This window comes from Sphaeramia orbicularis, chromosome 19 (genome assembly GCF_902148855.1).
Source record: "Sphaeramia orbicularis chromosome 19, fSphaOr1.1, whole genome shotgun sequence".
NCBI lineage: Eukaryota > Metazoa > Chordata > Actinopteri > Kurtiformes > Apogonidae > Sphaeramia > Sphaeramia orbicularis.
The window spans coordinates 25,811,119-25,834,846 of record NC_043975.1 but is presented as its reverse complement, the minus strand read 5'-3'; the positions used below and the strand labels follow the sequence as shown (position 1 = coordinate 25,834,846).

The 23,728-nt window shown below is 40.8% G+C and overlaps 1 protein-coding gene across 1 annotated transcript; it reads right to left on the bottom strand.

Moving 5' to 3' along the window:
- Positions 1–1,089: 1,089 nt before the first annotated feature.
- Positions 1,090–22,516, bottom strand: wnt3 (wingless-type MMTV integration site family, member 3). The gene is made up of 4 exons (XM_030122249.1): positions 22,437–22,516; positions 12,486–12,727; positions 5,784–6,049; positions 1,090–1,921 (listed from the first exon to the last, which is right to left on the bottom strand). Exons 1-4 carry the CDS (start codon positions 22,514–22,516, stop codon positions 1,442–1,444), a joined length of 1,068 nt encoding a protein of 355 aa, XP_029978109.1. The 3' UTR covers positions 1,090–1,441.
- Positions 22,517–23,728: the final 1,212 nt, after the last annotated feature.

Genomic DNA, 23,728 nt, shown 5'->3' with positions numbered 1-23,728 from the left:
CCCTCTGGTATCCACATGTCGTCACATGTCCCCCTTCGTTTTTTTTTTGTTTTTTTTTACGAGTTACAGTGATAAAAGAAAGGACTGCTTTAGATAAAAGTCTCCCAGGACTATGATGGACCTGATGAACGCATGGGGAGTTAGATACAATGTTCTCCCAATAATCACTTTGCTCATAAGACCAGAGTTAATATTAGACATGCTAAAGCTTGACTCAGATTGGATGCATAAATTCATACACAGCCATAAACAATGTTTGTTTTCACCACACAGCTTCTTCGTTGAATAGTGTAGAGCTTTCTATTGCATCATGTGGAAATCATGAGCAATTTACAGGTTGATCATGTCTGAGTGAAGTAAACAGGAAAAAAGTTGTCATTCATCTGACTTGCAAGGTAGCAAAGTAGAAGAATATGCTCTCATAAACAATGCTCAAATTTTAACCACCTGGAGTTATGTGTAACTGAATAGTGCATACATATACATGTTAGTGGAATGAGCATGCTTGTTCACACACATGCCCCCTCCTGCATACCTCCAGTCCCAGCCCACTGGTAATATTTCAGAAATGCAGGGCTATAAAATCAAGCTGTAGCATATATCTTCCAGGCATCCCAGTTGACTGGTGCAGTCGAGTCAGTCAGCAGGGAAGAACGAAACTGAGGATTTCATCAGCTCAGTAGTTTACAAAGACAGGAACGTGGCACTTCCAACGTCTGCCTGCCTACTTTTTTTTTTCAGTTCAGTTCAGTAGTTACAAAGTGATAGTTTCCTGGGGCTGCCGACATGTTCAGTATCACTTAGAACTAAGTGATGTAGAGGTTGGTTTAGTTAAAAAAAAAAAAAAAAAAAAAAAAAGGTAAACCAGCCAGGATGGCCAGAGAAATGAGGTGTTAGTTAGAAGATGCTTTTTATACAAAAGCCAAGAGAGTCTGAAAGTTTATTACTGCATTAATCTCACAGGTAAAAAGTATTACTGTACATGCCACAAACATTGTGTTGGCATGGAGGGGGGGAAATAAATAAAGACAAGGGGGAGGATGGGATCCCGATGCTGCAGGAAGAGGGGAAAAAAGTGGCACAAGACAACTCTAGCTTCTTCCCATAATGGGAAATAACCAGACTATGCATCAGGTCAACACAGGACACTTTCTAGTCAGATATTATGGAAATGAATGTAGTGGTCTGGAAGACAGATTCTAGTGCAGGGTTTTACAAAAAAGTATCCATTACTAATGTGCCAAGACCCATTTGGGCGAGTGCGTGTGTAGATGATGTGTTGTTGTGCATGTGTGTGTGTAAGTGCGTGTGTGTGTGTGTGTGGATGCATAATGTGTGCAAGTCTGTGTTGAGGAAGCAGGGTAGCCGTGCAGGAGTTGGGGAGGTGAGGGATGGGTGGGCTACACTTGTAGTCCAGCAGTCTCAAAGCGCAGGCCGTCTCTCACTTGCATGTGTGAACGTCATAAACACGTACACACTCTTGACAGCTGACGTAGCAGCACCAGTGGAAGATGCAGTGACACTTCTCCTTGCGTTTCTCAGTTCGGGTGTTGTGGCCTCGGCCGCAGCACAGCAGGTCGCAGCCCTCGATGCCATGCGATGACACGTTACAGGCGCGGTCCCGGGTCCCAAAGGAACCTGTCTCCTGGTTGGGCTCGCAGAAGTTGGGCGACCCCTCATAATAGACGAGGTCACGCTCAGTAGGGTGCTTGAAGAAGGGGTATTTGACTCGCAGTGTCTCTACCCATCCTCGGGACTCACGGTGCTTCTCCACCACCATCTCTGAGGCGCTGTCGTATTTGTCCTTCAGGTAGTCACCCAGCATGCGGAAGTCTGGCTGTGCCCACCAGCAGGTCTTCACCTCACAGCTTCCTGACAGGCCGTGACATTTACAGCGCAGGTGCATGTGGTCGAGGATGGTCTAAAACACAGAGATAGTTTTATATACACCTTATCTCAGTGTTTTGAACCAGTACTATCTTTCACCTGTATCAACAACTTTCATTTTTTGCATCTTTTTGTTGAGAAAATCAGATTCCATAATTACCCAAATATCCTCCTGAGACCCAGGAAAGTAAAAGTTCTAGCTTTTTTATGTAAAATAATTGTCTTGATTGGAAATGGCATGATGCAACAGTATTTTCAGATAATTTATTTGCAGTGGATAGCATTTTTTTAGTAAAGCTGTGACGCTCTTGTCCCCTATAGAGGATAAAAATGCAATGCTGGGTGTCAGGAGGATAAAATACAAAAGAAGTTTAAGATCCCACACCTAAAAGTGCCACACTTTCAAAACTTTGCTTATGTAAAAGTATCGTCAACAAAATATGTAAGTCAAAGTAGTCGTGCAGTAAAATGTTACTATATGATGTTTTTTGATGCACAGCCAGTGACTGTAGTCTTACAACGTAGTCTGTGTTGTACTTTATTGCTGTGGCTGTTTATAGTTGAGTACTTTATACACAGTTGAGTAGTTCAATCTACAACAATGCATCATGTTTCTATGAGATCTCTATGTCACTGTTCACGAGTGCAGAAAAAGGCCTGTTCTCAGTTTTGTGACAATGCAGTTTCCCGCTAATCCAAAATGGTTTTTAACACTTAATCCTTCGGTTTATCACAAACATTCATAGTCAACACAATTGGAAATACAGTACATGGTTTAGACTGATGGGAAGGGGACAGAAACTGTTATCTGAAAAGTAACTACAGCTGTTAGAGAAATGTAGTGAAGTAAAAAATACAAGAAGTACCTTAAATTTAGACTTAAGTACAGTACTTGACCAAGTTGTTTTATGTTCCTCCATTGTGATCATTAGGGCTACACCATTTGGGGAAAATGACTGACACTGACAAAGAAACCTGTTGCACAATAAAGTTTTAATCTGGTTTATTACCCCAGCTGCCCTTGAAGGGGGGCAAGGGGTATTGTTTTTGGTTTGGTTTGTTTCTTTAAGACTCTAGCAGCAAAACTATTGATTGAATTCATACCAAATTGGGTTTATAGATTGTCACTGATCCAGAATAGATATGATTATATTTTGGGAAAAGTAGGTCAAAATTCAATTTTTTAATGAATTTTTTAAATCTCTTTTTTTCCCCATTTACTTTTAATGGGCAAAATTTCACGTCTGTAACAGCAAAACTGTTGGTTGAATTCACACCAAATTAGGTTTATAGATTGTCAGTGACCCAGAATAGATGTGATTGCATTATGGGAAAAGTAGGTCAAAGTTTACATTTTTTATGAATTTTTAAAATCTTTTTTCTTCTTCCATTTACTTATAATGGGCGAAATTCCAAATGTCCATAAAACATCAATTTTGTTTCAATTTACTTCAAATTTGGCACATATATAGAGGCAACTGAAATGCTGACATCAGCACACGCACTGACATGATGACATCAGCTGGATCGATGCCAAAATAACCTACAATATGTGCGAGGGGTGGGGTTTGTTGTGCCTAGCATCACTTGTTTTTCATTATGAATGATTTTTTCTTTAAGTTTAAACCAATGTGATTCAATGCACCAAACACAATATGGTAGCATTCTGTAGCCAAAATAATATGATGTAAGTGCCACTGCTTTTCTTTTGAAACCAGATCTTTAGTATTTAAGATTTCTTCCTATTCCTTGATCCTTTTCAGGTTGTGGTTGAACTCATTTGTCTTATTGCATGTCATTGCAATGTGACTCTTGTGGATTTGCATATTGCAGTGACAGTGCTGAAGTGATAAATTTGTCAGTTCATGTGCTAATTTAACATGTAAGAAAATAAGCTGGCAAGTGGCCAACAGAACCCAAACATTTTATTAGCACTTCTGAATTATGCGTCACCATAAACTCTTCATCTTCATTTGCTTATGAGTTGATTCACAGCTACAGGGCAGCCGAGTCATTCACCACCAAGCAAGATGTGTTGGAACTTTATGGTCAGAAACTTACAGGAAATTCAGAAACGCAGACAAGTAAAACCACTAAAGACTCACAGAAGAGGCCAAGAAAAACAACATGCCATTGGCTGTGATTTCTTTTCGTGTCGTGCAGCTGTGAAGTACAGAGACCCTGTGCTGTTGCTAATTCTTTCTGAAGTCACTGGCTCACTTTATGAGTGTGTTGCCGTGGGGTGTATTTTACCTTTGTGTTTTGATTTTTGTTGTGCTCTAATTCACTCTATATTTAGCTCCAGAATTCCCCCAGCTGCGGCGGAAGGCAGGTGATTGTGGCACCTATGAGTGAGGAGGGGGTGAATGGGGAGTGGGAGCGGATCAACTAGTGACATCACGCTATGAGCTTGTCATGCCAACATCAAGCCCCGTCTCCAAAAGGCCCCGGGGGCTAAATAGTGGAGTGTGAAAGGGGCCAGGTGGTGTGGCTGGGAGAATCAGAGGAGCAGAGGCGAGCAGAGCAGGAATGGGCTCCGACACTGCTGCTGCTGCTGCTGCTGCTGCTGCTCAGTTGGCTGTGCAGCTCCTGTGGGTGCTTCTGTGTGCTCAGATCAAAGGCCTGTCTTGTTGCCGTGTGGTCCCTCCATATGCCCCTCAGCGAGTGGGGAGCCCATTTTCTCTCTCCGGTGACAGCAGCCAAAGATGTTTTAAGTCTGCACTGACTTCCTTATTTTCCCACTCAGCTCACACTCAGGTTATTTGACTGTCAGGGAATTTTTCATTGGGATGCAAGGCATGAAAAGCAAGGTGTGGGGGCGAGACAGGAGAACGGGTGTTGCTTTGATAAGTAATTAACCAGTCATTCAAAGTCAAGTGCTCATTTTTTGGTGGAAAATAAGAAATGCATGGACAAGTCAAATACCAAATCCCTGCTTGTCAAATATGCAGTTAGTTTTCCTGAATGGTATTGTTTCCCACATAAACCCACTGCTTTTGCAAGACAGTCGGGCCATTGTTCATTCTTTGGTGTTATTTATAACATTTTGCGCTGTGGTTAATCTAATTAAGTCAGTGCATAAGTGCTTTCACTGAAGTACTGTACTTAAGAACAATTTAAAGTGCTTGTACATTAATGAGAATCTCTATTTTATGCAACTTTACAATTCATTGCTACATCTCAGTGACAAATACTCTATTTCCCCCTAGATTCGTCTGACATCTTTAGTTACTTTTGTCACTTTTGTCCACTGAAAACCATTTTTCTACATCTCTATATCTAATAGTTTGTGATGAACTGAAAGATGAGCTTAGAATTCTCCTTCTTAGGGTAAATAAACTCCTTTAAAACCCTCTTGCATCAGCTAGAAAATGCATTGTCACAAAACTAAAACAGGACTGTTTTCCTGAGTTCATGAAATGTTGACTTTTTCAGATATTGGTTCACACAGACAGAAACAAACATATGATGAGCTCATCCTTAAACACCTATAATAGTAGAATGTACCATACACTTGATACAGCAGTTATATGAATCCAAAACATCATATATAATAAACAGAGGCCATTTTACTGCATGACTCCTTTTCTATCCACAATTGTGTAAATGTAATAAATCACGAGTATAGTTAATATAATGTGTCATGAATATATCATCACATATATAAGAACCATCACCATATGCATAAAATCTGACAAATGGTTTAAGATAGATCATAACAATAGATTTAAAAGCAACAAAAAAAATGTCTGCTACAAACCTTTGCATTTTAACTATATTTATAAATTGATAAAGTTTTTATGAATCAGTAAAACATAAAATTCCAATATTTAAGTGTACTGATACTGTCTTCTACCCTCATGGTATAGTTTTTGTCTCCCTGTGAGTGTGTTTACCGTGCGTCCTGCCTCATTGTTGTGTCTGTTCATCGCTGATCGAGCATCTGGACGATTCTCTCTGGCATCAGCGAACTCCCTGGACACCAGCACTCCAAACTCTGCGTCCTCACTGCATCCTCCCCACTTCCAGCCCTCACCCGGGGGCCCCTTGTGGTGGGAATCGCAGCCGCACATGGTGGACGTGCCCTCAGCGCAGGACCTCGTCACTGCGAAAGCGACGCCCGCCGAGGCGATAGCATGGACAAACGCAGACTCTCGAGTTGCTGAGAGAGACACATGAAGACAGACGAGAAGACAGAGAAAAAGAGGGAGGTATAGAGTATGTCAGCTTTGTGTTAAACATGGAGAAGTGCAATCCTAACTGCTGCCAACATCTAGACAGGAGCAATGAAAGGGATACCCTCAGGCAATAACCTTTTAACACAACATTTCATCTTTGAGAAAGTGCATTTATGTGCTTTTCCTCATAAAATAACTTCAACCTATAGGAGAAACAGTAACGTATACAATGTCCTTTCTGGTCTAACTGAACACTTTGTGAGTATGATTGGTGTTTATGATCATCACTAGTGAAAGCACAGGACTACAGGACACACGAAGGAGCCGAAATGCATCGTCTCCACAGTGACATCAGCCCTTTGTTGTTGTGTCATGAAGGCCTAATGCTCAGTGGGATCTCAGTGACCTCCTGTCATCCCTGAGGTGTGCTGCTTTGCATCTGGATAGTGTTTCAGGAATGCTGCAAACCCCCCCCCCCCCCCCCCCACCGCCTCTTGCCCAGCTACCCACCCACCCATTCCTGTTCAGACCCCAAGGCCTTCTGGTGAAATCTAGCAGAGTGTCGGCCTGTTTCTTTTTTACACAGAGGGATGGAGATACGCCTGCTTTGAAGGCAACAGCTTATTATGTAACCAGACACCATTGTTTCACAATCACAGCACACTTACCATAGCTCACCTATTACACTCTGTTTACCATGTTACACATGAACAAAAACTCGCTCGTATACACATTGTACATGTACAGTTCAGGGTTGCGTACACAGGACGGATAGAAAGGTTTAAATGTCCACAGCTGGTTGACCTTAGAGACTTTTGAGAGAAATGCGACTGTACACCACAATGCCTCGTAACGCCAGAAATCCTTTTGTAATTTAACTGAAGGATGAGCCAGTGAGGTTTTCAACAAACACTATGCAAGCCACAGTCAAACTTAACTAATATCCTGCCTGAGGTTAGAGATGTTTTCCCATCTGAATGTGTCTGCATGGAAGGCTGTTTGTTTTTTTCCCTACTTTTCATTATATTAGCCCTGCTACTAATAAAGTGCATGTAATAAGAAGCAGCAAAGGACAATATGTGTGTTTCTGTTAAGATGAACATTCTGATTTCGGAAGTAAAGTGAAACCAGGTTCAGGTTTGAGTACTAGCAACAGACTACATCAAGGTTGTGAGTTAACACACACACACTTATCAGGTCATTCCTCTATGTGTCATCATTACTTCCCACTCAGAAAGGCCTCCAGCTCCGCATACAAAGTGTACTTCCAGGAAACAATAATTTACAAATGCATAAAACAAAATGACTAATTATTAGAATATATAACTCAACATATTACTTAAATGCTCTAGAATAAATCTCATCTCACTCCAGCTGGGAATATAGTGAAGTAATGTTTTTCATCCTAATCTAGTTTAGTCAAATCAAGTCAGTTGTGTTTATGTAGTTTAACATCACAAATGAATGAAGGAATTTTACAATCTATATAACATCTTCTGTCCTTTTCAGATAAAAAATGGAAAAAAAAAACATCATGAAGAGTGAGAAGAAGAATGCTTCTGTCAGGATGGACAAACAATAGGATAGGTTTTGTGTGTATAGAAATTTGGAGATGTAGTGTATATATAGAAGATCTAGTCACATATATATATAGAAGATCTAGTCATATATATGTGTGTGTCTATCTATCTATCTAGCCATATATATATACACACACACACACACACACACACACACACACACACACACACGCACACACACAAACACACCTACACACACACACACACACACACACACACACACACATATATATATATATAAGATCTAGTTATATATACTGCCATGAATGAATTTGGCGGGTGGAAATATGTCAGATGTGTGAAAGTGGAAAGGTAAGATAAGGAAAGACACTAGTATGGAAATGACATTTTTACACTAAATGGCTGTGACTGTATGTGTTTCTGAGTATGTTTTCCTATTTGATCCTTGTTAAAGGGTACAGTTTTGATCTAACTCCACAGTGAGTCCTTGTTCAATTGGCTGACACACACTCCTCAGGCTGGGCATCCCTGCTCACCCTGGCAAGTCTTGCTGGGCCCTCCACAACAGGGGCCTGTGAGCCCTGGGCCCCTGGAGCTCTGGCTGATAGCCAAGGCTAGCGCTGCTCCTGCTACCTGCTGGGCCCATCAATCCGCCTTTGTTTCCCTTGTGTCACACTGTATTATCCACACAAAGGGCCCAGCGACTCGCGCCCCCACAGCCCCGCTCTGCCCGGAGCTGGCATTCCCTAAACTCCCTAACCCCCTCTCCTCCAGCCACCACTCCGCCAACACCCTGAGCTGAAATCCCATACACCACCACCCACCACAGGATCTCAACCCCCCACTTCCTCCAGGCATCCACCAACAGCAACCAGCCCGGCCAATGCGCCGCTCAAGGTGGCTCAGGCTGGTGCGCTGTAGCTCTCCCTTCCCTAACCTTCCATTCATCACTCCCAAAGTGAGACACTGCTCTTCCGTCCTCCCGTCCTCCCTTCCTCCCTTCCTCCCTTCCTTCCTTCCTCCCTTCCTTCCTTCCTTCCTTCCTTCCTTCCTCTTTTCCTGTGCTTCCCTATCCTAAAGTGACACCCGGGCTAGGTTGGGAGAGATCCCCTTTCAGCCTGTTTTCATGACAGAGTCAAAAGGGCGTGTGAATGGGGCATCCGTGGGAGCTGGACTGTGTGAGGCGCACACTGGTCTTCATGCACAGTAGGGGTTGAGCGGAGCCCCCCAGCCCTTTTCTATTGCCTGTAATCTCATTTGGTCTCCCCTCTCCCTTTTATTTGACTGAGGAGCTTGGACTGCTCATGCTGCCTATTTTTGCAGAGATTCCTTCCCCTCTGACACACACACTAATTCATTTCCAATCAGCAGTCTTACTTACAACACATAAACATCTATCGTTATAGTTCGCAACTGCAAGTGAGCACAACACCTGTCCTTTTTGTTTAATTTGTAGTTTTTCTGCTGTATTGTCAGGTTTAGGAGGCTTGATTAACCCTTAAAGACCTAGAACAACTCTGTGGTGACTTCCAAATGAATCTCTAAATATATCTACTCTTTCCTGACTGATGTATCACCATTTATTACTCTATCCTCAGCAAATATCAGGTATTTTACAATTTTGAAGTGACTAACTATCTAGAGGTTCATAAACAAAATATATCATTAACTATATGTAAAAACAAGCATCTACAACCACTTACATATGTCAAACTATGTGGGTTTTACTGGTGAATCAGTGTCACAGAAGATAACAGTGTTTCCATGTTCACTATGGAGCCTCTGAATATCCAAAAAAGACACATGTGATACTGATGAAAAGCTGAGAAGCTGCATTTGACCTGATTTATTTCCATGTATTGATAGGATTAGTGGCTCAAAAGTTAATAAACATTTTAGATCAGTAGATGTTTTTAGTCATTGGTTCCTGTTGAAGTCCCTGAGGGTTAAAAACAGGGTTGGGGAGGTACTACTTACATGTAAAGGTGTTATGTATTCTGAATAAACTTTAAATAAATGATCCACTACTAAGAAAAAACATGTACTTAAAGTTTTAATTTGTAAGATTAACACGTACTTCTGTGCTTGTGTGCGTTAGAGTTTGCTGAACTAGTTGTCATAATATCTACATTAACTTGAAATGGACAACTAGCACGCAGCACATCCCAACTCCAACACAAACTTCACATAAATTCATGAGCAAACACTTAAAATTACTAATAAAAAAGTCAGTGATTACAAAGGGGCTATGTCCTTATGTCTTCTGGAGTTAAAAAGTAGGATGTCAGCCAACCATACTGAGAGATGATATTACAAACCAAACAACTGTACAGTGCTGGTTTATTTTCAGTAGAGGTCCACTGGTTATAGGCCTGGATGACCATCAGATCCGATGTCCAGCAAGATTGATTCTTTTAGATTCAGATGTGGTTCCTACAGTTTTAAATCTTTCCTCATCATTTGGTCATTATGATGTTTTTATGATTTTCTCAGAAATTCAGGCAATGGTTGTTCAAAATAAAAATCACACACATACTGCATAACATTATCTATCAGCATGATCAATTTATTTCTCTTCTGGACAGGAGCACATATTTTCATGTCAGTTCTAAATTTGATGGGCCTTCCTCACCCCAGAGTCACTTCAGATTTGCAGACCAGTGACAAATAACTCCAAAACATAAACCCACAATTATGGTAAAAAAAAAAAAAAAAAAAAAAGTTTTTGGACACTTCATGAATGTGTGATATATTGCATTAAAATCACTCTTAAGTCACTGAACTCAAGTATTGTACCATTCTCCAAACCCACATGCTCCCTTCTGCACAAGCTCTGTTTTGTCAAGGTCAAAACTGGATGTTTCAGCTAGATTATACCCTTTGAAACACAACCAGGGCATGACATAGGGAAACTGTCGAGATTTTATTTTTGTTATTTTGTCTTCTTAATAAAAAAAAAAAAAAAAAAACATTTACTTTTGCTTTTGTCTGTCTGATTTTACTGCAAATATTTCATAATAGTATTTAAGATTGTGTGAAATTTTTATCCTTTTTCAGGCAAGTGCCTATTTATGGTAATTTCTGCATAAATTAAAAGACAGTGATGGCAACAGTTCCAGTGAGGACAGTGAGTCAACAGTCTCAGGTCCAATGTGGTCTACAGGGTCTGTAAGGTCCACCTCTGCATGAACAGTGAGTGTACCTGCTTTGTTAGGTACCATGAAGTAATGGTACTAATGTAAGGAATGATGTTCATTTCAATTATGGTATTCTAATGTTTTAAAGGTGATGTTCTGATGTTAAAGATGACATGTTTTTCTTGCATCTTTTAACATTTACTTCTTGTATTTATTTATTTATTGCCACATTTTCAACATAACAATATATATATTTTTTTAATTTCATGAAAGTAATTAAGTCTTATTACGTCCTCCAATAACACATTAAGGTTGAAATTTTTAATTTGAGAGTATTTCTATGAGTGCCCTATAAAGGGTTAAGGGTGTCCAAAAACTTTTTTTCACTCCTATATGTCCCAAGGAATTGATTTACAGCGTATTTCAGTGTATTCACAACAAACCAGAAATATTCAGCATGGATGTGACCTAAGGGGGTGAAGGTCTGTCATCTCTAACTATATAGTTTTTACTGCAAATGTACATCAACTCTAAATATCAATTATTGGTGACTAATGAAAAGTAATGAAAATGTACTCAAATGTTTAATTACTTAATTAAAAATAATTCCATCACTTACTGCATGCAACAGGGTAACTACTGAGTGCAGATCAGCATATCTTAAATAACCTTCCTAACACTGTTCAAACGACACTGTTAGCTTGGCAACACCTCAGAATTAGTATTCTGCGTGTGAAGCCCCTGATGGATGCCTCCAGTATATCAGCTGTACGTGTCAAGTTTTGTTGATAGATTTACTGTGCTGACCTTCTTTCATGTAGAAGAGTGTAAACACGGTTGGGGAAAACGAAAAGAAGTCACTGACTCCAAAGACAAATGTAACATTGAAGGTAAAGATAGATGGAAGAGGAATAATGTGTCAGTGCACGTACCTGCACTCATTCCTCACTACAGCCAGGAAAGGTGTATATTATTGTAATTGCTCTAGTTAGTCGTTTGTCAGCAGAAGCCCAGAGAACAGGCAGTGCTGAGCCTTAGGGTGGAAACTCTGTTAACACTCCATGTAGACTTTTTGTAACAGCTTGCACTATACAGAGCTTCTTTTTATACATAGATGGTATTAGACACAGTTCATTTATGTTGTCATGTTATTTTATGGAGCCTCATATGCATATAAAGGCCTACATTGTTACAAAGTATTGGGAATTGTATGCTGAAATGTAATCTAGTCTTTATAACCATATTGGAAGTAAATGTTTACATGTACACTTTTACATGTTATCTTTTTGTTTAGTCATGTGATCCAGAAATAAGATCAATCAAGCAACCAACTAACATATTATATGGGATTCTTTTTCAGTGATTTTTCTAACAAATGTCTGAATAAAGTCAAAACTTCGTTCACATATACATACATACCAGGCAGTGTCAACTTCACACTATTCAACACTGATTCCTGTTTAGTTACATTTTTAAGTTCTTTCATATTTCCTGAAATAAAATTGTAAAGTGTTGATTTTAAAACACAGCCACCACTATATGACACCTTCTGTAACCAAACAATATTTCTATTTCTATTTGTAACACTAACTTAATTGTTTTTTATTTTTATCACAGCAACCACAACAGATCATATCTTTTTTGGGATTTAATTGCATAATGCTATTACACCAAACTCATTACCTCCCAATACCGATGATAAAATACAACAATAAAAATCAGAACTTTCAAAAGGCATCTACCTTTATCCAACACGGGGCCAAAGATGGCTAGGTTGTCCTTGATGGTGGTGCAGTTCCATCGACGCCCCCTGAACTGGTGCTGGCATTCCTGTATCCCCAGTTTCACACCTTCAGCGACACTGGGCATGATCTCAATGTAGTTGCGGCAGAAACGCAACTGCTTGGGCACAAGACCAGGGATAGAGCCGCACAGGATGGGTTGGGAGCCCAGAGACGAGTACTGCTGCCCAAGGGCAAGGGACCTATGGCAACCAGAGAGGAAAGGCATGGTTTGGTTAGATCTGCAGGATCTGAAACCATGTCTGAGAAATGTAAACTGACAGTGAAAAAAGATGTCACTTTTTATCAAAAACAGCAAAATGTCCAACATGGCAGACCATCAAAGCAGGTTTAAATAAATGGGAAGTCTCAAATCTCACACATATAATGTTCTCTTACAGTTTTTAGGATGTTACATGTCAGGGAGGCCTCTGTGCAAGTCAGTCAAAAGGAAACTGATTTTAATTTTATCTGTGTCCACAGCTCTGAGTCAAACAGTAATGATTCACACTAAACTGTTTTTATTAACTTATCAGTCTAATTACTGTAGTTTATCCTAATAGCACTTGTTTATTTTGCTCCTTTTTTCGTGCAGGACATGGAGGGTTACCAAACACACTTCAGGGCAGTGATACACACTAGTAGTGCTGACTTTTCAAAGCGTTCCCACTTGTTAGTCTACACAGATCCTGCTGATCTAACAGATAGTGCACAATAACCTGTCTGCTCCCTGTTTGGGAAAAGCCCCCTTATACCATTTTAATTATATGAAAACATTTGCCCTTACAGTTCTAACATTAATTTGTGGTTTTCCTCTGGAGCTGTTTAGAGAATTGACAGGTTTTGCAGCTGTGGGTGCTGATAATGGACTAAGAATATGTGGAGCTATGTGCTTTACCAGAAGGCTCGTGCAGATGTGCCTAAGCAGGGATTAATCACCACAATGAGACAGCCAAGATCAGCTTGTGATGCCAGAAACCATTATAGTTTCATTCAGGTAATTAATTTTAATTACCTTCTATTTCTCTTGAAATAAAGGAGAGAAAAAGATGTTTGCTGTACCCGTGTTTTAACACGCTTTTTGTGATGACAAGCTTGAGCAAAACTGTACAGTTTGTAGAAGAAGCTTCAGCATTTTGTGTGTATTTGTGATCTACTTCCTTATTTAATAAACCCTTCTGTCTTTGAAAAGATAATTATGTGTAATTGATAATTAGTTGTCAGTAGATGTATGTGATCAATAAGTTCTTACGGTGTTTGAATCAGATAAACAGGGTTTGAGTTGCCCATTAAATGTGACAGGGGGGCTTTACCAGTCCGACTCTCCAACACTGAGTCTTATCGGCCAACATGGCGCTGGAGGCCATGAGAGCATCATAGGGGAACAATTGACGTTGATCAGATCAGAGCGCCACTCAGGATGACCTCAGGACCCCCGCAGGGCGCAACCCAATCATAGCAGCCATGACTCTGACAGATGAGTGCAGCGCAGAGCCCCACCCCAACACAAAAGTCAACCCATTGAAGTCATGGGGAAAAAATCCCCCCTCAGAAAGGTTCACAGCTCATGTGCGTCTTTGCTTTCTACATATGGCAACCACCAACTCCCTGCCCCCACCACCCATCACCCCTCTCTCTTTCCCTGCATTGTTTTTTTGATCTCAGGTGAGCATTGTTACAACAGGCTCCCAGGTATCTACATTTGCCAATAAAGATTACACACTTGGACGTGAAGCTCAGTTGTTTTGCTTTTTGCAGTTGGCCAAAAAATCAGCTATGAGCTAATTATATTTTGGCTTTCAGATTAGCAGTGGTATGATGCTCTACAGTTAATATGAAACTGTTGCACAGCAAGCTGTTACGTAAACTATGTAAAAATGTCAAACATTACCATGCCCAAAGAAAGCCTTGCCTTGTTCATATCCAAGTTAATATTTTAAATATAGTGCTGTCTGATGTTCCCATGTAAAGTTGGTAATGCTACAGCATCCATCAACCTCTATCCATGTCGTGAGTTTATTCAGCCAAACACAGCCACATTAGCTCATCTGCTCGGCCCAATTCCTCTAACATCACTACGTTCAAGTGTTGCTGACTTCACTCTGTCTGGTGACTGAGTGACTAAGGATTTAATTACACTGTCTGCTCGCTCGGTTACTGCCCATTAATTTCTCAGTCATGGGATGGACCAGAATGGATGATGCTCTTCTTAGACTCATGGTATACACTCTGGTGTCATATGCTTCCTATAACATGAGGACACTTGAGGAAAAGTCCCTCCTACATTGGAGTGCCGCTGTATCTGTACTCTTCCTCAGTACAGAAACACCACTGTGCCAGCCTCTGCATTCAGGTTCCATTCAGGACAGCTACACTGCTTGCCTGCCTCTCAGACATAGTGGCTTAAGTAGTGACTTTGGGATTTCTGATGGAATCAATTAGCTAACCGCATGGGACTTTGTGGTGGACATAGTATGTTGAGACTACAGACTGTGGATCTGCCAGCCTATTTGTTTTTGTTTGCAAAGGATATGCCTGACTTGATCTGTATGGACAGATGAGATCAAAGGGATATCTTTTTGGCTAGGTGCTAATGAGAGTCTTAACCCTGAAGGGTTATGAGGCGTATCATGCAAACAGACGCATGCAGACGCACGCATGCAGACCACATGTGTGTGCCATGCTGATCCTGCCTTCTTTGCCTCTGTTCTGGGAAGCCACAAGCAACGTGTCTCAACCCAGTGAGGGAGCAGCAGACGCAGAGACCTCCACAGAGGCAGAATGCCGGGGGAATCTGCTGCAGGGGACGAGACTCGCAACAGAGCTCCAGCAAACTGCAGGGTTTGGCAGGTGCATGCCCAGGCACGCCCGTATGGGGCCTCTACTGGCCTGGGGGGTTTACAGCTTGGTTGGGGGTTTTCTCTGTACCTAAACCATGCTGATGTGTGAAAGTATGTTGGGCCACTGGAAACCACAGAAATGAAGCAGAGGAAACAAAGGGATTCCACCACACACCTTGAAGCGTGGAAATTCATGCAATCAGGACTAACACTGTAAACAAAAAATTGACTCCTTTACATAGTGATTACCACTCCCAACACACTAAAAACACTGCAATCTCTACCACTGAGTCTAGCTCAGTCTGAGTCGGGATGATTTAAAGAACCTCGTACTGTCAGAAATATGTTGCTGCTATTGTGGGAGGTCCCCATTACAAAGCCCACATGGTCTTTGCAGAGATGAGCTTTGTTTGTGAGACAGCCTATTGTGTCCAGAGGCACAAAAAAGTAACAGGTGACCCTCTGAACCTGTTGAGCAGAATGTGACACCTGACCTCAACGCCTTAAGCCTAATGGCTTGTAGAAACATTTTGAAGGCCATGTCCAGGGTCCACATGATGCTATAGACCAGAGGTGCTGAGACCCAAACTGTGTTACATTAATCAATAAAGATGCAAAAATGAAGTGATCACAGACTGGATTACTGAACATCATGCCACTCAAGATTCTGATTATCTGATATTGTAAAACATCTGTCTTCAGGTTCTATTACTGCACATTATCCTTTTAGTGTTGTTGTATTACTGATTGCAAATTCTACGTAGAAATCATAATTTATTTATACATATTCATGTATTCTTCCATGAGAATGGTTATGAGTCACACAAGTCTCATATTACCACATATTTTAGGTCATCCCTTCCCAAAGACTGGATCAGGACCCACAATTGCGTCAACAAGAGATTTGTTTTGTTTCACCAGATAAATTTGCATTTAAAGCTTTTCAAAACTTTTCAACAAAAGGTGTGTTTTAGTAGCTCTAACACTGACTCTAATAAAAAAGAAATATGTTCTGATGAGAGGAAAAAAGAAGGAGTTATTTTATTTTCTGCAATAAAAGATGGTACATAGAATTAAGCTGTGATTTACTTTGAAGTAAAGTATTTCTCTTCTAACAGGTGGGTTTATCTGTTGAAGATTTTATTAAAAGGTGAAGAAATGACAATAAAAATAATCAGGAACCTGCGTAAATTCTAATGATTCATAAATATGTCCTTGTCATTTTGAAAAGGTGCTTTGGCAGAAAAGAAGTTTGGGAAACACTTTTGTAGATAACATCTCTGTCTTTATGTCTTACCACTCAAATATGAATGTTTGTAGAATGAGTCAGGGGAGTAAATCTGAAGAGACCTATAAAATAAAATTCTAAACTTCACCCTCAACTAAACCAGTTTGTATATAGTGATTGTTGACGATGAATACCAATCATTTTCCCCATGTCTGAACAAGTTAACTTATTGCATTATACAGAAATTAATCAATGTTCCCTTATGCTGGGTTTGTGCCTAAAGCGATGAGTGCCAAGTGTGTTTTCTCACTGCTGCTGTGAGAGCCAAGGCCTCTGCAGTGGCAGAATCAGAGAATATTCTTTGCATTAAACTCTAATCTACCTCTAATTTACCTCTATATGTTGACGCCGCAACCCAAATTGTCAGATTTGCCTGAAGGCCACAAAGTTACATAAAGAGGGAGTCGGAGATGTGCACAGAAAACATTGCCATCAGAATCTCATTTAGAAGTCCCACAACAGAGTCCACGGAGAGATAAAGACACTCAAAAGAGAATAAGTGGGCCAAGGAAAGTTGCCGGCTTTGCCCGAGGATGGGACTTTTCCTTGTGGAGGGAGGAATGCAAAGCTCCTGTCTGTGTTTTGTTGTCTTCTCTCTTTCTTTGGCACACTTTTGATTTGTAGTCCAACAGCTCCTGGCTGATCAGATAAAAAATGACAGGACCCCTGAAAAATGTTCCAACCTGTTCTTTCTTTCTGTTCTTCCTCCTTTGCCTCCCCTCCTCTTCCCCTCTCTCTCTCTCAGCCTTACTCTCCCCCTCTCTGGAGGCTGCTGCACAGAGTCGGGACAATGAGTTCTTGCAGTCAGACGTATGGAGATGGGGAGTGGGAAATTGAACGGTAGTGTGTAAACTTGTGAACCTGCCTATCAGGAAGCAAATGTGAGTCACTGTAGCTCTACACAGAAGAGTATGAGAAACTGACAGATACGACTGTCTGCAGGTGCACCGTCTGTAAGTGGACTATACAAAGTCTGAGCTGTGGTGACAGTAAGGAGCCTGTCTGAATGACCCATGAGAGTGTTCCAATGAAACCCGGTTGAACCAGGGCATTGTTTCCTGTCACTGCTCATTAGGTTCGACGTGTCGACACTGGTGCTCGAACCATGCATAGTAATGCATCCCTATACTACTCATAACTCATAATGATCACCTGGAAGTGTCTATGAGTGTATGTCTGGAATTTGTCTGCAGAAATTTCAAACCACACAACATGTCTTTTTAAGTAATTAATAATCTATTTGCTGCTGATCTTCTCATACTTGGATGTGAATTTGTTTGGATATACCTAGTTAACAATGTTTGCCAGGCCACAGCTATTTCTCTCAGGCAGTACCCACATTGGTTAATAACTCTAACCTCAACTCTGATTCTGTTAGTCCCATTTTTACAAAAACAAATGTCATGCATATTTTCGCCTCTCCCTTTTACCTTTGAAGCCTGGAGGTGTTTAATGTTTGCAACATGTATTTCACCATGATTTTGTTACTCATGACCGCTGACTTGCACTTCTGTCTAAAACAGTAATAAATTAGGAAGCAATAATATTTCAAACACACTCCAAAAGAACCCCTTTTTATTACAGTGTATTGCTCTTTATTTCTGTAGTTTTACTGCTAGTTGTTTGGTTGACCTCTTGTGTTTCACTGCTTTTAACGTCCACAGGTGTGACCAAGACATCTTTGTGTATGACCCTGTGTGTCAGAGAAATGACTCCGCTAATAATTAACCTCTGTAATAACCATACAAGGTGAGATCAGGCAGGTAATGAAGACTTAAAATATTTGTGTGTGTGTGTGTGTGTGTGTGTGTGTGCGTGTGTGTGTGTGTGTGAGTGTGTGTGTGTGTGTGTGTGTGTGTGCCTCCACACGTGTCCTAATGATCTCGTAGCCCCTGGCCGTTGCAGGTTTCCCTTTGAGGAACTGTCCTGGCCTGTGTTTTAGTGCTGCTAATAGCGGTGCACTGGGGGACTTTGTCATTTCCTACAAGAGTGCATTGAATGTGCTTTGATGGTGGGTAAAGATTAGGACTCAACTTCACTGCTTTGAAATACCATTCCCCTTTGAACTTCTCACCTAGCTTGGATTTGAAAGGGTTGTGTTTTCTTGTAGATCTGTTCGCTCAAGAAAATTTACTGAATTAACATTTGCTGTTGCTCTGTTAAATTGCTATAAGTCAGGAGAGCTGAGTCTGTTATTTGTCTGGTTATTATAAAATTTAGGGTATTAAAATGCATTTAAAAAACATTTTACCAAATTATTCTGCTTTCTGTTTTGAAAAATGGTGCTTATTTATTTTATATTCCCTGCCTCCATACAAAAATCATTGTGAAGAGACATATCTCTTGGGCTTTACCTCAAAATTGTCTTTGACCCTGGCTTCATAGCAGATTTCAGCCATTCATAATGAAACCCTGAAGTTTCCTAAGAATGACATTCTTCTGGACTTCCCTGCTCCTTTCTTTACCTTCCGCTGCACTGTGTGGAGAATAAAGCCCGAACATCCTTGATCTTTTCTCACAGGACTGGAGACGGAGGATTTTCTCTCCGTAAGAATCATTTAAGTGATCCCTTTGCCAGTGGCAGGGGTTTTGGAGTTGAAGATTGGATTCGAGGTGTGGAGGTGGGGGTGTCACAGTCAGATAATGACATTCCTGAGACCCAGAGATGGACCTTAAAGCCCAATTTAAGCTGCTCAGGTTTAATTGTAAGATCAGTAGCAGAGTAAACCCAGATAGCTTTCCCCGCGTGCCTTTTCATGATATGATCGGAAGCTTTATTTAGGCACAATATTTTACTTTAAGGACGCAAAACTGGAAGGTACTGTTCTGTGATTTACAAAGAAACCTAGATAATAATATTTTAATTCAGCACATTTTATTTAAAATACACTAAAATGTAATTACTAATCTGAAATTTAATTATTTATTGTTTGTTCCAATGATAAGGTCGACCTTACTAGTAATATTGATCTGCATATACAATACAATCTCAATTTTAACCTTAAGAATTACTTGTTTTATTGTTGATGTTTCTAAGTGATACATTCCATTCTTGAATGATTAAACGCCAAACTAAAATTATTGCAGCTGATCATCATATTGCAATTTCTAACAGTGGAAATATAAACCCCAAAATGTCTGTTTGAGGAGGATCAGAGGGCCTGAGATGCATCTAAAAACTGATATTACAAAGAGGACAAACAAAATAAAATCTACATTCACTTTACAAAGTCTTGATTTTCTCCCACAGATTTCACAATGATTATAACAAAGGATTTCCTAAATAACAGTTATAGGATTTTCATGTGGTTGTGCCGTGTGATATGACAAACTTAAGCAGATAATCACTGTTGACGCTCGATTGCTAGTATTGAAGGAAATTCAGCGGACGTAATTCCTTGCTGAAAGTGACTGTCATCATTCACTTACAACCACTACTGTTTACGCAAGGAAGAAAAACACACTGCAGGCTGACAGGATGACTTAGGCTGTTCTGAATATAGCTGATGAGTTAAGCCACACAGGTTTAATGTAATACCAGCTGGGGATCTTAGTGAGTTGGCACTTAAACAGGACAATATTATGTCATAGTCCGCAGATTCAAGTTGTTACATAAAGATATTTTTGACTGTTTTACATAGGTTAAAAACAAAACAAAGTATTGAGCCTGAACAGATTTTATTCTCAACCTGCGCAAAAGTCTGTTTATTGGACTGACACACTGTGATCTGTGGATGATGTGAAGATCAATACAACATTTGTTATGTATATATATTAAAAAAATGTACTTATTAATTCTGTCAAACCTTAATGTTGCTGAGTTTGTACAAACCTACTGTTTCCTTTGCATTCTTGCATTTCAAGAGAGCAATTTACTGCTTTGTCTCGCTTTCTTAAACACACACCTCATTAGCTTGCTATGCCTTTCTACAACACTTCATCTTTGTCCATGCATATGTGCATATCAGTTGAGTTATTTATGCTCTGTTTTGTTTTCAACACCCCATCTTGTAACAGCAAGACTGTCATGCATAAAGCAGTCAAAACCTCTTTTCCCTCCAACCCGTCCCACCTTGGCTGGAGAATTTATGGCCAAGTCATCGCCCCTGAGAAAGAAGCTGAAAGGAGCCTGTCCAGGCCCTTTGCTGAAACTTGGCACCCCTCATGTTTGACGCATCTCCTCATTTTGTCTCTTTTTGGACATGTTTGACACCACAGGGTGATGCCACTGACAGGGCGGTTTGACACCCATTCCTCGGCATCTTCCCAGCCACCTGGAGCTACGGCATGGCTTTTCATCTCTTTGCCCTCCAAGAAACCCCTACGCCAACGTACACTTCAAAATTTGTTACCCAAATCAAAGGTGGAGCGCATTGTTAAAGTTCGAACATTATACCAGTGTCATGTAAGCTCCTTGAACTGAACAGCTGCAGGTAATTCACAGAGACAGAATCCCAGTTTCTTTGTCACTGTTGTCTGATGGTTCTTGCTTAAGCCAGGAGTGGGTGTAAAGTCCTCTTTGCCATTAACACTTCAGCCCTGTGGCCTGTGTGCTTGGCAGCTGCCTACTCTGTAAATGAAACCAGAAGATGCTCGCGGTTTGGACGGCAGTATGGTGGGACCACATGCTAGATGGGCTACTAAAAGTGCAGTAGCTCTGACAAGTATTGTGTTGTGAGCCAGAAGAGCTTTGTCATACGCCTACGCAAATATCTCCAAAATAAAAGCTTTATGTTACAAAAGACACCAGAAGCTATGAGGTCAGCTGCATGTAGATGAATTTGTAATGAGATAAACCTCTAAATTTCAGTTGCTGGAGCCAAAAACGATCTGAGATAATTAAACAAAGACTAAACCCTGCGGCACCTAAACATATTGTCGCTTGACAAATCCTTAGGAGAGGGGGCGGATTGTAGTACAATTGCAAAGCAAAACGATATGCTTAACTGTTGGAAAAATGGATAGATTTATTTACAGCTGATGCCCAATGGCAAAATGTGTGAATCTGATACATTTTCTAAAATTGTGCTGAACTTTTTCATTGCCAAAAATATTGTGTTAAGTGTGAGCCATAAATTGACTGAAATATTAAATAAAACCAATCAGATTCATTTCATCTGAGGCCCGGCGGCCTGAATGTAGAACACTAGTGCACAATAGAAAACAAGACAAATTGGAGCTGATTTTATAAGTGATATGTTGCTGTACTTCCTAAAGCAGTCCTGAAATTACATGGTAGTATTTCAAGACAGAAAAAGATGATGGTCATGGTTTAGAAACAGGATAGCCTAAGCTTTTTTGCAGGTTAGTTGAGGTTCTGTGAACAAGATCACTGTTGTCATTGTTTGTAAGTGACATACACAGTTTATTTAACATGGACTAATCCTGTAGATTTAACCTGTTAAATGGAAAAGTCTCTCAAGTCTGTTGACATTTCATATCTTGATGACAACCCCTTACAAATGTGTCTTTTAATTGATCTTTTTAAGAGACATTCACATATTTAACCATGTAAGCATTTCCAAACTAAAATTCATCCACTTTGCATCGCAACATATTCTAATATGATAAATGGACCTGAATGTAGAGGGGAAAAGAACGGCGAGCCTTTTCCGTTACACTAGTATTTGAGGTTAAGATTCTTTGGACTGGGCCGGAGAACATTTTTCCACGCAGTCAACTGAAAGTGCACATTCTGCCCTCTCAGAAATGATCATTTGACCAAAAACACTCTCTCTTTATGCAGCTATAGGGTCTGATGCTGGAACTCAGGATTGTACTCACCACCAGATGGGATAGCCTCCAAGCACCCGTGAGCTGGACAACCACACACACATCAAATATCCAATCAGATACAAATCCATGAGGTAAGCCTTCTTAGTGAGTAAGAGGGTAAATGGATCAATACATAGAACTTCCAGTAGGCAAAGAAGAAGAGTTTCCAGGAAGAGAAGCTCTGGGGCAGCTTGATTGTTGAATGAGAGGAAAATTAAAATGATATTGAAAAAAAAATCTTGCTCCTGTTTTCCCCCTTCTTTGAGTCGGGCCAGGAAAGTGTGTCTGTCTCCTAGTAGTTAAGAGAATAAGTGTCTCTTACACACATGCACACACGCTCCTACCCGTCCTCTCCTTCCCTCCCTCTCTCTGAGGTTCTTCCCTAAGGTAGATATCTTTTTCTCTCTCTCTCTACTTTTTTCTCCCTCAGGATGCCTCATCCACAGGCCCAATATTAAAGGGGTGGGTGGGGGGGTGTAGGAGAGGGGAGTAGGGGGGAATGAGGTTTGGAGATGTCAGCTGGCAAGCCAATCACAGAAGATGGCCTTAGGTTACGAAAAAAAATTATTATTCGTTCCCATCTGTCAATCACACGCCACCCCCTGGTAATGTGGAAAAGAAAGGAAAGAGTGAAAAGAGGGAGGGAGAGAGGGAGGGAAATAAGAGAGGGAGGTACAGGGAGGGACACATGAAAAAGGTAGAGTTGTTACTCAACTTGTTTTATCCCTGATCATTGGAAAACATATTGTCAAAGTTAGTGAGGTGAGGTGGGCCAGATCCACCTCTGAGAACTGCATGCAGGATCCACATACATGTTGACACATTGATTTTTCGGGGGCCGTGCCCTGACTAATTGATCCGAGTGTTTGTTCATACAGTGCTCAAACAGGCACGTCCACATATGCACAATCCCACTCATGCACTCAAGGGGACATATACAGTGAATTTTCTAAATTGTTGTCCGCCCACCCCAACAGGGGAGGACATAAAAGGGGGCACAATAAAGCCATAAACTGCGGTGGTGGCTGGGCCAGGCATGCAGGGGTTATATGCTCCAGCAGCCCAAAGGCGACACATTTTACATCAATACTATTGTCATTCTGATGGGCTGTGGGGTGAGCAGCCGTGGGACAGGGGGAGGAGGAGAGAGAGACACAGAGAGACACAGAGACATAGACAGAGAGAGAGAGTGAAGGAGGAGGGTGGGACACTTGTGATGGACTTGGAATTAGCCTGAAGTAACAACACATTTTATTCACCTAAAAGGAAACTGATCAGGGTGAATACAAACAAGATACCTG

What these genes read in the sequence shown, in the direction of transcription:
- wnt3 (XM_030122249.1), bottom strand. Translation starts at nt 22,516, where the DNA reads ATGGATTTGTATCTGATTGGATATTTGATGTGTGTGTGGTTGTCCAGC. An exon ending in TGGCCCCGTGTTGGATAAAG is followed by an intron (nt 6,050 to 12,485) that starts GTAGATGCCTTT and finishes TGTCTCTCTCAG; the next exon opens with CAACTCGAGAGTCTGCGTTT. An exon ending in ACAATGAGGCAGGACGCACG is followed by an intron (nt 1,922 to 5,783) that starts GTAAACACACTC and finishes TCTGTGTTTTAG; the next exon opens with ACCATCCTCGACCACATGCA.